Source organism: Pogoniulus pusillus, chromosome 2 (genome assembly GCF_015220805.1).
Source record: "Pogoniulus pusillus isolate bPogPus1 chromosome 2, bPogPus1.pri, whole genome shotgun sequence".
NCBI classification, from domain to species: Eukaryota; Metazoa; Chordata; class Aves; order Piciformes; family Lybiidae; genus Pogoniulus; species Pogoniulus pusillus.
The window spans coordinates 13,502,597-13,518,960 of NC_087265.1; the positions used below are offsets into that span (position 1 = coordinate 13,502,597).

A 16,364-nucleotide genomic window follows, 5' to 3' on the forward strand; every position below is an offset into this window, starting at 1 on the left:
ACCTAGAATGGACTGTGAAGTCTTGCACTGTAAAGTTACACTGACAATAGATTGATTACTCTTAATCACAGACTCTTCTTTGGGCTGTAGCTGGTGCACTCATAGCTTGCTTCTCAAGTCCAGTAGATAGGCACTTGTGCATTTCCTACATCTAGTGAGTGCTTTCCACCTTCCTGGTGCTCCTTAGGGCAAGGAGACCCCAGTGTGCTCCAGGCTGGGCTAGAGCTGAATGAGCTGCATTACTGCAAATAAAAGTGAGACACAAAGCTACAGGATGAGGGGCAAACTGGAGTAAAGAGTCAGGAAAGTTACAGTTCTTGTGCTGAGTGCATAACTTTCAAGAAAAAAAGATTAAATTGGTCATATCACTGGGATCTTGGGAACTGAGAGTCAGCTGCTAAAGCATTCCAAACACTGGCACTGACACGATAAACACTGGATTCACAGAAAGTGGCTGGTGGAAGATGAGAGCGGTGCCCGGAGTCCTGTGCAGCAACCAGCACCTCAGAACATCTCAAACCTCTTGTGCTCTTGGACACTCTGTATTTCACAGTAACACAGACCCACTGAAAACTTAATCTACTGTATCCCATTGGAATGGGCTGCCCAGCGAGGTGGTGGAGTCACCATCCCTGGAGATGTTCAAGAAAAGCCTGGATGGGGCACTTAGTGCCATGGTTTAGTTGACTGGCTAGGGCTGGGTGCTAGGTTGGACTGGATGATCTTGGAGGTCTCTTCCAACCTGGTTGATTCTATGATTCTATCCAGGAACAAGATTTCTACCCTCAAAAACCTGTCCTGTGAACAGGTGAGACTGAACAGTTCCCAAAGAGTTCACTGTTCCCCCAGGCTGCCAACAGGACAGTGCTCAGGCTTCTCCTTCAGCTGTCCACATTCAGAGGTCACTTAACGCCTCGGGACTTCTGCTGAAGTCGTGCTATGCCTCACTGTCATGTTCAAAGGACACCATGCCCACGTACACACATACAAGCAGGTTCAAACCAGTGAGCCTTTGTTTATTTCAAAAGACTGCCATGGGGACTGTCAGGGACATGATTAACTCAGGACTATCAGGAGGGTGTAAAGAAGGTGTGGGAAAGCACATTTCCACGCTATCAAAAAGAAGGATTCTTTTGGTAAGAGCATTCACCTTGTCACGGTAATCCTTCCTGCTCATCTGGGCAGCACTTTCAGCAACTCTTTTGTCCCTTACAAAAACTATTTGCCATGGCCTCCTCTGACTCCTGACTCAGCCTGCAGAGGCGGGGAAACACAAGACTTGAAAGATGTTTTAATAGAACTGGACCAAAATAACAACCCTCCCAATCCTCACCAACAGCCATTTGCTTGTGAACCTGCCAGGAGAAAGAGCCCAGCACAACTCTGGCGTGACAGAGACTGCCCACAGACAACCAGTACACTTGATCCATTTGACTTTACTAAGATGCAACTAATGAGCAACAGATGGACTTGACCCAAAGAGCATAGTTGGGGAAGGGAACAGCTTCCTCATATTTTTCATTCAGAAAGGAGCAGGAAACTAAGTAAGCTTTGGTTGACACTTAACTTTACCATTGTTTTCTCCCTGCCTCAATTTTGACGGAACTGCTTTAGCCATGCATTCCATTTTGCTTTACACAGTGTAACCATGGCTCAGCCTGAAACACTAAATAAAATATGTTCAAATTAGGAAATGTTATGGGCTTGAATATATTAGTGCAGTTCACTCTCTTGCTACTACTCAGCACAAAGGTACCAGTTTCCTTAGCAAAGCTCTGCAGCTCACTGTAACACTGTCAGCACCTTCTATAAAAAGCACCATCAGATCTCACTTTTTACCTAATGAAGAAATAACTTTCATTAATGTGCTGTTGACAGCCCTTGTAATGATGCTGGTTTGCCACACTTCCAGTTAAGGCTCTGTTTCTGACCAACTAGCAAAGATGTACAAGGCTGAACTCTGTTCACTGCACATTAGTTACCACCACTCTGTCAAGAGAAGCTTACTTTGTTAATCTTGCAAGCAATGAGGTTCATCAGACTGTGATAGTAAAGAAAAAATAAATCAAAAACTCAGGGAAGGACAAAAAGAGGAGAAGGAAGGAAGGGAGGAAGGGAGGGAGGGAGGGAGGAAGGGAGGGAGGAAGGGAGGGAGGAAGGGAGGGAGGGAGGGAGGGAGGGAGGGAGGGAGGGAGGGAGGGAGGGAGGGAGGGAGGGAGGGAGGGAGGGAGGGAGGGAGGGAGGGAGGGAGGGAGGGAGGGAGGGAGGGAGGAAGGAAGGAAGGAAGGAAGGAAGGAAGGAAGGAAGGAAGGAAGGAAGGAAGGAAGGAAGGAAGGAAGGAAGGAAGGAAGGAAGGAAGGAAGGAAGGAAGGAAGGAAGGAAGGAAGGAAGGAAGGAAGGAAGGAAGGAAGGAAAAAGAGGACAGTAAAACAAACAAGCGCAAAAGAGCAAAACTGTACGAGTCAGGAGAGAGAAGCAGCCAGAGGAAGGGAAAATTTAAATAAGAGCTTTACCAGGAGCTTATTACAGAAACAAACCCACTCAACTTCTCGTTTATTACACACTGAAATTAAAGGTTTGACATTCAGATTAAGTTTCTTTTGTTCTGAAATGGAAAGTACGGATATGGCTGGAAGCCTGCTCAGAAGAGCAGCTGTTCAAGGAGGCAGGGGGACACGTTCTATATCAAAGCCAATATCATGAATCCACTTAAATCAAATTTTCTTCTTTCTGGCTAGCCTCAAGTAGAAAGTGTCTTACATTCTCACCCAAAGCCCTCTGCAGCTACATAATATTGCCTAGAATGGATTGTGAAGTCTTGCACTGTAAAGTTACACTGACAATAGATTGATTACTCTTAATCACAGACTCTTTTCTTTGGGCTGTAACTGGTGCACTCATAGCTTGCTTCTCAAGTCCAGTAGATAGGCACTTCTTGTGCTTGAGGAAAAGCATTTCCTACATCTAGTGAGTGCTTTCCACCTTCCTGGTGCTCCTTAGGGCAAGGAGACCCCAGTGTGCTCCAGGCTGGGCTAGAGCTGAATGAGCTGCATTACTGCAAATAAACACCCTCTAAATAAGGCTTAGGGTATAACACAGCACACATAATTAAATTCCTAAGTTAAATTTGAGCTACTGACTAGTCTTACAGCCCACTGTATCAGAGGCTGAAATTCCGTATCCAGCTCACCCAAGCTCCATGCACCCAATGCTGAGCTTCGAGCTCTGTCAAAGGTGGCACAAGGCACTCACCTGCTGGACTTTGCTCTGTCTTTAAAGGCAACAAAGTTGATATCCTTTTTCACATTCAGCTAATCAATTTATAAAACACATTTCAAAGCAGGAATCCTTCCAACGCCTTCCCTCATCAGAATCCTTTTTAACGCTCCTCTAATCTGAATCACACAGAGATGGACTCCATGTTAAAAGAAAAGGTATATTCAGTTACAAATCCTGGAGTGATTTCTAAGGAGAGTTCAATGACTTTCTAATTATCAGAAGACCATCAGAATTTGAGCCCTCTTATCAGTCTTTCAGGGTCAGTTTTGCAGCACTAAGCAGCATCCCATTACATTAGGTCACTGCATCTGTGCATTTATGAGACACTGCAAAGAACCCTGCTTGTCTGCTCTTAACTGATTAAGGCCGCTGGTTCCAAGGCTATGCAAAGACTACTGCTCTTAACTACTCCTTTTTATAGCTGAGAGCAAGTGACAGACTTGCTCCGAGACACTCCTTTATTAGGAGTCACATCTCTCCATACTTCAGAATAGACAAGTAGTCCTTATTTAGCTCATACAGGGGACTACTGAGGTCAAAGCAAAACTGCAAATGGTATTGTCAGTTGCTTTCTCTAGATGGATCCCCAATAGCTTTTTTATATGGGCAAAGTTGACAAGACCAGAACTCATCAAAAGAAAGGGGTGAAAAAACAGTATCAAGGTCTCTACTGCTGCAATTGACAGGATAAGATGGATGCAAAGGAGTAGTTTGAGTTATTTCTCAAAGTCCTTCAGAGGAAAGCTCAGTTATATAAAACTGGTGTATTTCATGATACAGTGGGGACACAGGGTTTGGGGGTTTTCAGCTATTTGTTGCTATTTAGGACATCAAGCACCCACATCACTTCAAAGCTCCATGGCATGAAAAACACTGACACAGCTTGTACCAACACAACCCCTGAGCATAGGCTGCACGCTCATCACCTCAGTTTCTCTCATCAGACAGTTCTTACTGACACACCAAAACCTACACATTTCTTGCAAGATTGAGATACATCAGAAATCTGTTACCAGGAAAAAGAAGCTCTGCATTTCCAAAGGCAAAGAGAAGGTCATTTACGGGGCAATGGTGAGACCAGGTGCTTCATACCCATCTTAAATATCAATTACAAGCACCTATTTGCACTGCAAATCTGAGATTAGGGAGAAGTCCCAGGGTGAAAGGTGTCCTCCCCAGAAGCAAAGATGACCAGTGACAATGCAGAATACATGACAGTTGAGCTTTAAAGGTGTGGTTGCCCCATTAAAGCCTCTTCAGGTTTAATGGAAGAAACTGACAATGAACAGCATGCTGTAGTCCGGGGCACCCAAATGCCTCATCAAATGGTTTGGTACCTGCTTATTATATTCAGGGATTATTTCCACCATCTGCCTACCTCTGGTTTTCTTTAATAAATACAGCAGAACAGACAGCCTTTCAAAACTTTTTGACCAAAGTTTACTACTGAGGAAAAGGAAGAAGTAAAGCAACTGATACATCACAAAACACCTTTTATTACTAAGCCAGTAAACCAAAACTGCAAACACAGTTAAAGGAGAGAAAAGAGCCAGCTGCTTCCCCTTTCCCCTTCTAGAGACCTTTGCAGGCACAGCAGGCAGCAGGGAGTTTTTAACGTTAGAATCAACATATTAAAAACCAGAGCCATGTCAGAGAGCTAGAATACTGCTCCAACCTCCTGCACGGGCCAGTGCATTAAAGCACAGGCTGTCCAAAAGACTTGGCTTTCAGTCATCTAGTACCACAACCTTTCTGTTAGCAGCCCTACCTCAACAACCAGGTTACACGTTCTTTCTTGAAGGCTGCAAAACAGTGGGCTTTTGTGCACTGACCTCAAGAGTCACTTCTTTGGCATGAAGAAATGTGTTCTCCCCAGGCTGAGAAACATCAGCATCTTAGGAGATCACAGCAAACTCCAACGCCAACTACTTTGCTTCTGTCACCACTTACATGTGACTCTGCTTCAATAACTGGGGAAACAAGGCTCTTGCATTGCAAACTTGTGCTTCAAGAAATCAGTAAGCCCACCTGTCTTCAAAGCCATCTTTATCTGGGGATGAACAAATGGGCCCCATGATACAAACCCTGTGTATTTAAAGGCTTTCTTTTTAAAGGGCCCCAAAGAAAGGACAAGTTTTGTCTGAGACATTTTTGCTTGGCCACTCAGAGAACAGGAAACCCTGAAAATACCACACACAGATCTTTCCAAAAAAATCACATTATCCAGAGCAAGTTGAAGAGCCATATCACAGCATAAAGACTGCAGGCTGGGAAATCCTCGGCCGAGCTGCACTGCTCCTTGCAGAAGCCAGATTTTTATTCTGTTTTTACAAGGCTGCTGCGGCTTTCCCACACCTCTTAGCAATTCAGCTCAGCCAGCCTCTCCAGCCCTTCCCACATCACCATTCAGAGATTCGTGAACTGTGAGAAACAGATGTTCTCAAAGCATTTCACTCTTATACAAGCCCAAAAAAAGACTAGAAAGGGGAGAAGGGAAAAAAATGAGAAAAGAAGGAAATCTCATTTAAGCAAATATTTCTCTTGCCCTATTGACCTTACAGTCCCAGGGTGTTTCCTATCATCAACGACAGAATGCATCCTGTCAACTCCAGCCTTTCCCTCCTGGTGCCCGTGGCCGGTTCACCGTCTCCCGGTCCGGCTGCTCCCCACCGTCACCTGTCCCTTCCCTCCACTCGGCACCGCTGCGCCCACCCAGCGCCCACCCCAGCACCGCGGGGGGTCCGCTGCCCACCGCCCGGCCCCCACCCACCTTTGCAGGAACAGCAGCAGCAGCACTTCGCTAAGAGCCACCCTACACCGGAGCGGGCGGGATAGCCGCGCCTGCCCGCTTTCATGATGCCTTCGGGCTGCTCATGGCAAGGAGCCACCGTCCCACTTGGGAAAAACAACTAATCACAATTAACGAAAAAGAACGGCAGAGCGAACGAAACAAAAAAGCCCTAAAGCCAAAAAAAACAATACAAGCCCAGCCGCGATGAGCGGCCGAGCCGCCCGCGGCCGCTGTCCCCGCCGTGCCCGGCGCGCACCTCCGGGGGCGGAGCGGGGCGGAGCGGGGCGGCCGCGGCCACCGCACCGCCTTATGCAACGGGGCGGCAGCGGGCGGAGCGCCCTGCGCACCCGCGGAGGGGTTGCGGCCGGCTGGGTTGCCGCTGCTGGCTGGGAGGAAACGAGGCTTCGCAGGCAGAAGTGCTCCTCTGGCAGGCGGCGGCCCGGGGCGGCAGAGAGGAGTAAAAACTCCCCGGGAGAAAGTTTGCTGAAGTTCCGATATGTCACGGAAGAGGCTTCCTCCAAAGTCTTTATAAGGCAAAACTTGTACTGCTATGCTTGTTTCTTGTTGTAAAGTTCACAGCTTGCCCCCTCCCCCCGCTCCCCGGCGCCATTCCTTAGTTTAAGCATCTGACAGCTACAACTTTTTATAATTCGTGGAAAATAACTGCCCGGCCTGTTCTGAGCCCAGCCTGGCTGCTGGCTGCAGCAGGAGACCTGCCTGAAGCACTGCAGGGGAAACGCTTACCGCTCTGACACACGCACTAATATGCGCATATGCGCGACGTCCAGAGGCACAGATTGTTTTGGAAGGCGCAAGCCTGCTGCATTAGGATTTCCCACCTAAAGCACGGAAAACTGAAGGTGCCAAAAACATCCTGAACCTTGCTGGAGGCGGCTGGTAGGAGAGGTTGGGCAAGATTCCAGAGCAGCAGCATCATCATAGTTTTGCACTCTTGCATCACCAGCTGAATAAACCCAACATGCTGCTTCTCCCAGGTAAAATGAGGGAGTGGCAAAGGGGAGATGTGCCCTGCTGTGTGCCTCCACTTGCTGGGACTTCAGCCTCAGCAGGTCCCACAGACTGGCGATGTAGAGCAAGTGCTTTGGTTTTGCTGTGTACTGGCATTGGACTAAGCAAGACCCCTGTGGGGCCAAGAGCTGTTTCTGGACGAGCAGTGAGGGCTGTGGCTTCAGCACAATGTTCACAACCCCATGTGGGATTGCATCCACATAGTGGGTGCTGTTGGCCAAGGGGAGGCCTGTGTTTGGTGATTTCATGTAGCTGCATGGTGGGATCCTGTGGACCTTAAAGACATCCCAGCAGAAGTATCCTAGTACCTGCTGCCGGAAAAGTGCCAGAGACCCTCTCCAAGAGACTCCTTCCACCACAACAGCAAACAGGAAACCTTCATGCTTCACTTTTGGCTGTGCTGCAGTAATTGATCTTTGACCACAGCCTAACTGGAAGCGCTGACAACCTCATAACAAGCCTGGAGTGTGCAAAATTTTCCTGCCAACACTTTTGAGCACCAAGGTGCTTTTCAATACATGAAAATGAAGGGAACCTTAACTCTATTTCCACTTTGTGTTGTGTCTTTCTTTGACTTGGGTCTTTGCCTATCTGACAGATGCAAGGGAATGTCTTGAGGGTGCACTCAGGGCTCTTGTGCCTGTAGCAGGGAGATAATAGGTCTCATTGGCAGCAGAAACCGCAGCTGCAGCTGAAGAAGGAAGAGGTGGACTGGGAACCAGTTAGGACACCCCACCCTCCTGCACCTCTCCCTTTCCCGTTTGTCCTAACAATGGTGCCCTAGGCAGCAGCTCTTCAGGTGGCTGTTTCGGTCACATGAAGCTCCAGGCAGTAAGAAGACACCAGCTCAGGACCTCTGAGTGATCTAGGAAACACGTAGAAGGTCCTTTGAGAAGGCATCTCTTTGCTTTTCTGCTTTCTCCTTCATACATCACCTCTCTTCTAATCCACTCGATCATAGCACATCCACTTTCTGCCCAGCACGCTGATTGCCTCCTACCTAACCTCAGCTTGCTCCGTGCAAGCTGAAGGGTAAAACCCGGGGTACGATGCTCTTCACTACCATCTCGCTGTCCTGTGGCATCTGCCCCGATGGGCTCTGGAGCAGCAGCAATAGCTGTTCAGCACCCAGCGTGCTGGAGCCCTACTTTTCACGGGTGTCAAAACTCATCCTGAGAAAATCTTTAAGACTCCTCATTCGAGAAATTAGGAAACAATCTAAATATGGTATTTCACCTTTAAATTAGCGTGGCCCGGGGCGGCAAGAGAAGCGGTGCCGGTGCCGGTTCGGAGTCGGGGGGAGGGTTGCTGCTGGGGACACCTGGCGGCCAGCCCCGGCATGGCGGCTGGGAGCCGGGGGAGGGGAGGGCTCGGCTGGCCCAGCTCAAGAAAAACGGCTTAAACACGACTAGAAGTCATTACTGCGGGGGGAAGCAGGCTCTACCCCGCCAAATCTACGGTTCTAGGAACAGCGTGAGGATAGCATGGAAAAAGTTGCTCTTTAAACCCCGCTAACTCTACGGTTCTAGCAGCAGCGTGAGGATAACATGGAAAAAGTTGCTCTTTAAACCCATGCCCACCTATGCACACTCAATGCTGAATTATGTAACCAATAAACATGTCCCCACATCAGACTGAAAGGCATATTCTCAACAGTCGCCCCACATCAGTTAGCTCCCATAAAACATAAGAGGAGACATGCTTTGGGAACCCAGCTCGGCTTTGGCCCTGCCTGCAGAAGACTTCTGTCACCATCATGAGTGGGAGTTTTGCTGCCAGCTGCATTGAGCCTTTAGCTTCAAGTAAGCCTTTGTGAAATGAAACTGTTTCAGGGATCTTGTGGGGAAATTCTGTACAGCTCACTTGGCCTGGTGAGGGGCTAGGAGATGTTTGCCTCGACTAGAAAGGGTCTTTAACCTCACTGCCTATTCTCACATTAGTTTTTCATGATATTATTGGATAGAGTGCATTAGTGTGTGACTCTGTGGTCCCTGAATAACCTGCATGTCCCCTAGAAAGAAAAAATCCTGCCTGACTCCATGCCTCCATTGCAGAAATTCTTCAAGGGACTACCTCCTGGCACCACACTCCAAACAAAATTGCTGTTGTCTGCAGTGGAGTCACCAAGAACATTTTTCATCCTGACTTACTGCTCCTGAAGCTGCAGCTGTAAGTAGTGTGCCTGTGCCATGGGCTGTGTGCTGCCCTCTGCTACGTAGACAATGGAAAGGATGGAAAGGAAGAAAACTCAGTCCAGGGTCAGGATGACAAGGAAAGTAGTTCTGTCTGCTCTTAAATACACCTTTAGAAAGGCTCCAGGACATATGAGTTTTGTCTGAAATCCAAGAGAATCTGTAGAAATTACTTTTACTGTAAAGGGGAAATGAGTTCTAATACTTTCACCAAGTCCCCTTGTGCAAACTTTGGGGTGAAAGGAGGCACATACAATTTTTTTACACTGTTTCCCTCATATCTGTAACAGATGTTTGATTTTTTTAGGTTATAAACTGAGGGACTTGTCTGAAAGAAACACAGGACAAAGTAACTCTTGCAAGTAAGCTGGCATGGCTTCGCTGGGGTCAGCAGAAATACAGCAGTGAAATATGGCTAGCCCAGATTGCCCTGGAGGTCTGCGATGTGGAACAGCAGTGACAATATTTCTCCCATGGTAACAGGTGCTGCTTCCTTCCCCCCATCACATGTAGAGGGAGATGAATAATGTAATAGCCATCAGGAGCATCTGTTCCTTACTTATGCAAGTCAATCCTACGTTGTGCTTTAGGGTGTAAAGTGATCTCTGCAGAAAATCCATCCCTACAGACACCACTATCACTGAGTAAGATGTATTATGGCTGATTTATTTTTTTTTAATCCAATGAAGCTTAAGTATCAGCTACTCAGGAGGGAATAGGAAACCAACTGGCTGACAGAAATAACTCATAGATGGCAAAAGGAAGATGGATTCACACAGTTTTAAGTATGTCATTTAAATACATGATAGGACTTGCAGAGGCATATTCAGATAGTGGAAGAATATGGATGAAATTTAAGTTGTGTTAGGGAGAGTTAGATACCTCTGCAGAGCAATTCAGGTGCCTCAGGCAGAGCAGTAAACATGGATATGCTGAGAAACAGTCAGTAGAAACACCAGGAGCAATGACCTAGCAGAACTTTCTTTTTCGTTATGGTCTTGTTCCCATTTCACAGGGAAGTCAAGAGTCACACAGCATCTTAAGAAGCTCAGTAGATCCTAGATGGCTAGTTTCATTATTGGTTCTCCCACTTGCTTTCTGAGTAACCTTAAGGGGAAAAAAATGACCATTTCATGCCTCAGTTTTCTTGTGTGCAATAAAAGGACATTAGCATTTCACATTTGCTTTAAAGTGGTCTGAAACAGAGATTAGATATCTACACTGAACAGCAAGAAGAATTGTTATTGTCTGATGTATCTTGAAATGAGTGTAGCAAAATATGGTTCTGACATTATCAGCCTTTAGCTGTAGTATTAAAAAGCACCTTGATCAATATGTCTCCTCTGTGAATGCTACTCACAAAACCAGGTAAATCTGAACAATTAGGAGGAAAGCAGATTGGCAGAGCAAAGCAGTCCTTGCTCAAATAGCACATTTCAGTACATTATTCTTGGCTCTGGCTCCAGCTATTTTCAACAGCACTAAAAACTCATTATATTAAGTCAGATGAACCAGATTCTTTAAAAATAGCCAGTCCTGCTAGTTGGAAAAAACAACAACTTCATTGGGTATTAAACCAGATAAAATAAATTAAAAATAAATAAATAGAGTCATATTCCCTCCTTACTCAAGGGAGCACAACTCCAATGAGAGGTTTTTTACCTACTCAGTTCAGCACAGTGGTTGGTAAAAGGAGAACATTCTCAACTATCTGAAACCAATAAATTAAGAAGAAATACAAACAGTCCAGCACAAACTCCACGCTAATATGTTCAGCAAATGTTAGAGTATATCCTTCCTGATCCCTCTGCTGTAGATGTCAACTTGAGGTGGATTCGTGGCAACTTAGAAGAACTACCATGCCCAAAGAGCATCCTGGCCCACCAACTCTACTGTAAAGCCTTAAAGGCCACAGCCAGACCTGTCTGCACTGCCAAGACAGACCTCACTTTTTATGTCAGCACAACCCACCTCTCCCAGCCATCAGAAGTTCCATACTGACACTAGAATGACTTTCTTTCCTGATTTACAACTCATTTTTTTTTTTCTTTATGTGCATCTATCAAGAGGGGAGAACTTAAGAGAAAAAGTTTGGAAACATGCTCAAAAACATCTTAAAAAAGATCGTGAAACAAACAGCAGGGGGTGGATGGCTGTGGAGCAGACTGCAGAATAAGATACCTGCACTTTCTTTCATGTGTTTCAAAGGAACTTAGTACCCAAAATATTCACATAGGTATAACCCAGGAGAGTTTCACCTCCTTTCAGAAGCAGAACAGACCTGCAGAACACACATGCCCCTTCAACCTCCATCTTAACTTTGCCTCTTAGGTATCTCAGAACAGGTTGCTCTTGTTTCCTGGGCACATGACCAGGTTCAGTATGGCTTCTTCCTCAGCAGAAACCATTTGCTGACCGTGAGTTGCTTAAGAAAACAGAAGCTGGTGTACAGTCCTGCCCCACGGTCTTCCTCCAAGACCTCAGTGCAGATTCACTCTTACTGGCTCTGCTACCTCAGCAAGGACTTATGTGAGCAGAGAAGATTTGCCTGATCCACCAACAGTACCACTCAACGGGTTACACTTAGATGAGGACTGCAGCAAAAAGCCTCACCTCACAAACCAGTTTAGTCTAAGTGGTTCAGTAAGTGGAGCCATGTACAAAATTATGTTGGTACAGTATTGATTGGTTGCTGGAGAGCTGCACTGAGTGGTGGGCACATCCTGAACAAGCTATTGGTCAGAATAAATAAAACAATCCTTCAGCAGAAAAGAGTGAAATAAAAATTTAAAGCCATTTTGGTGTTAATTTCCTGAAGCACTTATCCCCATTAAAGCAGAGGCATATCTTTAGGAGTTGCTGCAATACTCAGTGACGGAAGACAGAAGCATAAACGCCCAAGCTTTTGGAAATGTTTTGGCTCCTGTCTTACTGTGTTTGGCCTCAGCAGGGAAATCACAAGCCTGTCTTAGTCCATTGTGGTCTGCTTTCCAAGACAAATGGGAGCCTCACCCACTTGCCCATGACAAAGGTGAGTTGTACTAGCAACTCCAGTCTGATAGTGTAACAGAAGTGTTCCTGACCTGCCTGGCTCAACTTGCCTGCTGTTGTTCTCTTTGGATGCTAGACACCACAGCTAATTTTTTTCTTTAAATGGCATTTCTTGTTTTTCCCCTTAGGTTAAGTTGAGGCCTATTTTGGCTTGCTTGGGTTTGGTGCAAGTCTTTTGGTGTGGTTTTGGGTATTAGGGGTTTTTTTTTGTTTGTGTGTTTGATGTGGTTTTTTGTTTGTCTGTTTGTTTGTTTCCTTAATAGAAGAGCATTCAGACCATTTTCCAGGGATGCTCTGCAGCAAATTGCAAGTTCTGTTCATCACCTATCCCCTACCCAGTATTCAACACAATTATCACAGTATCACCAAGGTTGGAAGAGACCTCATAGATCATCAAGTCCAACCCTTTACCACAGAGCTCAAGGCTAGACCATGGCACCAAGTGCCACATCCAATCCTGCCTTGAACAGCTCCAGGGACGGCGACTCCACCACCTCCCCGGGCAGCCCATTCCAGTGTCCAATGACTGTCTCAGTGAAGAACTTTCTCCTCACCTCAAGCCTAAATTTCCCCTGGTGTAGCTTGAGGCTGTGTCCTCTTGTTCTGGTGCTGGCCGCCTGAGAGAAGAGAGCAACCTCCTCCAGGCTACAACCTCCCCTCATGGTACAAGGCAAGCTAAAAGAAGAATTAAAAAACTGGCACACACCATTTGCTTGCCACTAACAAAATTTTCTATTTGGCCAACATGGAAGAATTGGACTGGAATTAAAATAAAATTAAATGTCAATATTATAAAAGCTTTTATTTATTTGGGACAAATTATTGCCTTAACTGTATTTTCCACTTCCATTTTTCCTTTTCCTAAGGTAAAAAGAACACAGAGTTCTTACCAGGCAATGTTTAGGATGGCAAAGCTTTCTGTTTTACAATACCAGATCTAAGACGAGCATAAAAGAATCTGTAAAGCTGTTATTGAAACTTATGGCAGGTATAAATAACAAGGACACACAAAACAGGCAGCCTGCTGTGCAGAGAATTTAAGGGAAAAAAAAGTTTTGAAGCTATTTTTGTCAGCTGGTGGAATGACTGGCTAGAAAATAAGCTCTCTGCTTTTATCCACGTGGAGCACCTCTGCCTGCTTTCATTCTTTATTGTCCACATACTGACAATAATGACATTTTAGAATGCTAGCTTTCTGCTAGATCTCTGATGATGTCCTGTACAGAAATGCTCCTCCTGGGAATGCGAACAATTGCTAGTCTAGCATGAAGTACTCTAGAAATCCTCCTTCTGCTTGGTACCATCAAACCAGCAGAAGCTGGACTTTAATACACTGACATTTTCAGTCACCCCAAGACAGAAAAATGTGTTGTCTTTCTGTGAGAGGGCCAAGTACTTTATGTCAAGGAATATTTTTTAGTTCCTATGTTCAGTTGATCTCTCTGTATGTAACAGCTCCACATTACATGATAGTTCCATGAGCACTTTGAGTTGTCAAGAGCTAACAACCCTGCCAAAACCCTTTGTTGCTTTTTCTGTCTCTCCCAGGTGCCTGCTCCTTCCTGCTGCTTCCCCACTGCCAACAGAAATGTTTGTGCAGCTTCACAGTGAATCTGATCCAGGTTAAAATTAACCTAAGGTGGAAAAAAAATTAATTTTAGCCCATATTAGTTCCTTGATCTGCCTTGGTTCTCCTGTCATTTTTCTTCAAATCTTACTGCAAAAGCCTCAGACTTTATAGAACCATAGAATTGCTTTGGTTGGAAAAGAGCTGTATCATCACTGAGCCCAACCATCAATCTGACACCAGCGTGACCATTACACCTTGTCCCCAAATGCCACGTCTACAGAGTTTTTGAACACCTCCTTAGACAGTGACTGCAGCAGCTCCCTGGGTAGCCTGTTCCGATGCCTGGCCACTCTTTCACTAAAGAATTTTTTCCTAATATCCAGTCTAAACCTCCCCTGGTGCAATTTGAGGCTATTTCCTCCAATTCTATTACCTGATACTAGGGAGAAGAGACCAGCACCCACCTTACTACAACCTCCTTTCACATAGTTGTAGAGAGCAAAAAGGTCTCCCCCCTCCTCTCATCAGGTGACTGATGCATCATCTTGACTGTCATATTATCTCTTGATGTCAGTGATTCCACTCACTGTGGTAGATCCTGGCTGCTTGAGTAGTCACTGGACACATAGACAGATATCTGATGCTCAGAGAGGTTCAGTCTCCCCTTTTTGCTCAGCAGAGAGAAGCACCAGCCCCCAGTGCTGCTGAGATCATGCCCATCTCTGTTGTGCCTGTGTCCTCCCATAGCAAGTTTTATGATGGCAATCAGCAGCAGATGGAGGGTGGAATGTGCATTTTTGCTTCTTCATGTGCAGAAAGGCACATCTTCAAAACAAGGAAAGGCTGTAGCAGATTGAACATTGCAGAACATGTAGAGCTCCCAGGTGAAGGCTGTGTGCAAAGCAGTTGTCCTGTGGGTGTGCACTGTGTGTGCGCAGCACAACTGCAGCAGATTTGTCTGAACAGACATGCAGCAGCCACAGATGTGCAGCAGCCATGGAGACTGCTGAGGTGCACAGCCTAAACTACCTTCCCCTGCCATCCATGCACAACATCTTTTATTTTCTACAAAGGTTCTTCATGGGCTAGCATGGCTTTCTTCTGCAGCAAGAGCACCTTCATTCCTTCACACTGCATGAAACTTAATTTGACTTTTGCAGTCAGTGGAAGGAAAAATGTTCCTATTCCACTAAGAGTCCTGCAGAATGAATACATTCTTCAGTGCTTTTCTGAAGAATGCCAATTGTCTCTGAAGGCCAGAATCTGTTCTCTGATACTTAGATGCAATTCCAATAGATTTCCAAGGGAACTGAGTATGTGTTCCTTGGCAAAATACAGATGTTAACTTAAAATTCTGAAGATACATGAAATCTGCAGAGAAAATAAAGAGCTGGGTGCAATTTGGAAGGAGTGAAAGTTAAATGTATGAAGATCTAAAAATAATTGTTTTCAAGTGTATCTTCAAAGATTTCAGTGTTCCTCCCTAGTCTGGAAAATAGTAAAATGCCCTTGAAGTATTAACACTGTGTGCTGTTATTTCAGTTGTAATCTCTTTGGCTTGCCAAAACAAAGGACTGTAAAAGCTATAGTTTGGTATCAGGCAGTTTAATGCTATTGGTGAGAAACATGGAAGCTTACGTTCACTTCATATGCTGGTTTGAAGCTAGCTAGAATGTTTTGGTGAGAAGAACTAGATCACAGGCTGTGAAAGACAAACACTGATGATGTCTACTTCACTCATAGGCTTGCTGAGAGGTATAAGAACAAGAATCCAAACATAGATAAGGCACTTCTTCTGCTGGGGAGCTTGGAGCTGCATTTTTTTCTCTCTAGCCTCTCTGCTGTCTCTGATTAATCCACTTTGCTCCCTAACCCCCTGGCCCAAACCTCCATTCTTCCTTGGGACTGGGGTAAGGTTGAGAGGGGTTGGAGAAGGTAAAAGGGCAGTTGAGAGCCCCTCCTGGGGACTCAGGTTTCTGGGAGGGGAGTTGTGTTTCTGTATTACCTTTTACCTTGTATATTTCTGTCTATAACTGTATATACTGTAAATATCTGCTTGTATATTGAGCTAAGCTGTAAATATAAGCTTCATTCAAATTTTCCAGAGCTGGCTGAGTCTAGTCTGAGTGATTTCCAAAGTGTGTGTGGGGGTGGGGAACACCCAAACCATCACACTTCATGAAAACAGTCACCAGCAGGAACTGCAAACTGTCTTGCTTGAGTGGAAAAGTCAGATAGTGTTGTGTTGAAAGGCACACCTTTAGAGAGACTGGAGACAATATGCATCTCTATTTTTATGCTGTGCTGAATCTAATTAGTATTTTGTAATTAGTATTTTGTGAGTTCCAGAAAGAAAAAAAAAACCTCCTCTGCATTACAACATTTCAGAATCAATAACATCTGAGTGCATTTATGAAGAATACATGGCATAGGTGTGAAACAGCACCTTTTA

At 45.4% G+C, this 16,364-nt stretch overlaps 1 protein-coding gene across 18 annotated transcripts in view; it reads right to left on the minus strand.

Moving 5' to 3' along the window:
• Window positions 1-16,364, minus strand: part of KALRN (kalirin RhoGEF kinase) — a 651,147-nt gene that overhangs the window by 80,801 nt on the left and 553,982 nt on the right. The window contains exon 1 of one of the 18 annotated variants that reach the window (XM_064156928.1): window positions 6,050-6,333. The exons of the other annotated variants lie outside the window; for them this stretch is intronic. Coding sequence (XP_064012998.1) covers window positions 6,050-6,134 — 85 coding nt within the window. The 5' untranslated portion in view covers window positions 6,135-6,333. Of the gene's footprint in view, window positions 1-6,049; window positions 6,334-16,364 lie in introns of those variants that run through there. 18 annotated transcript variants of the gene reach the window in all.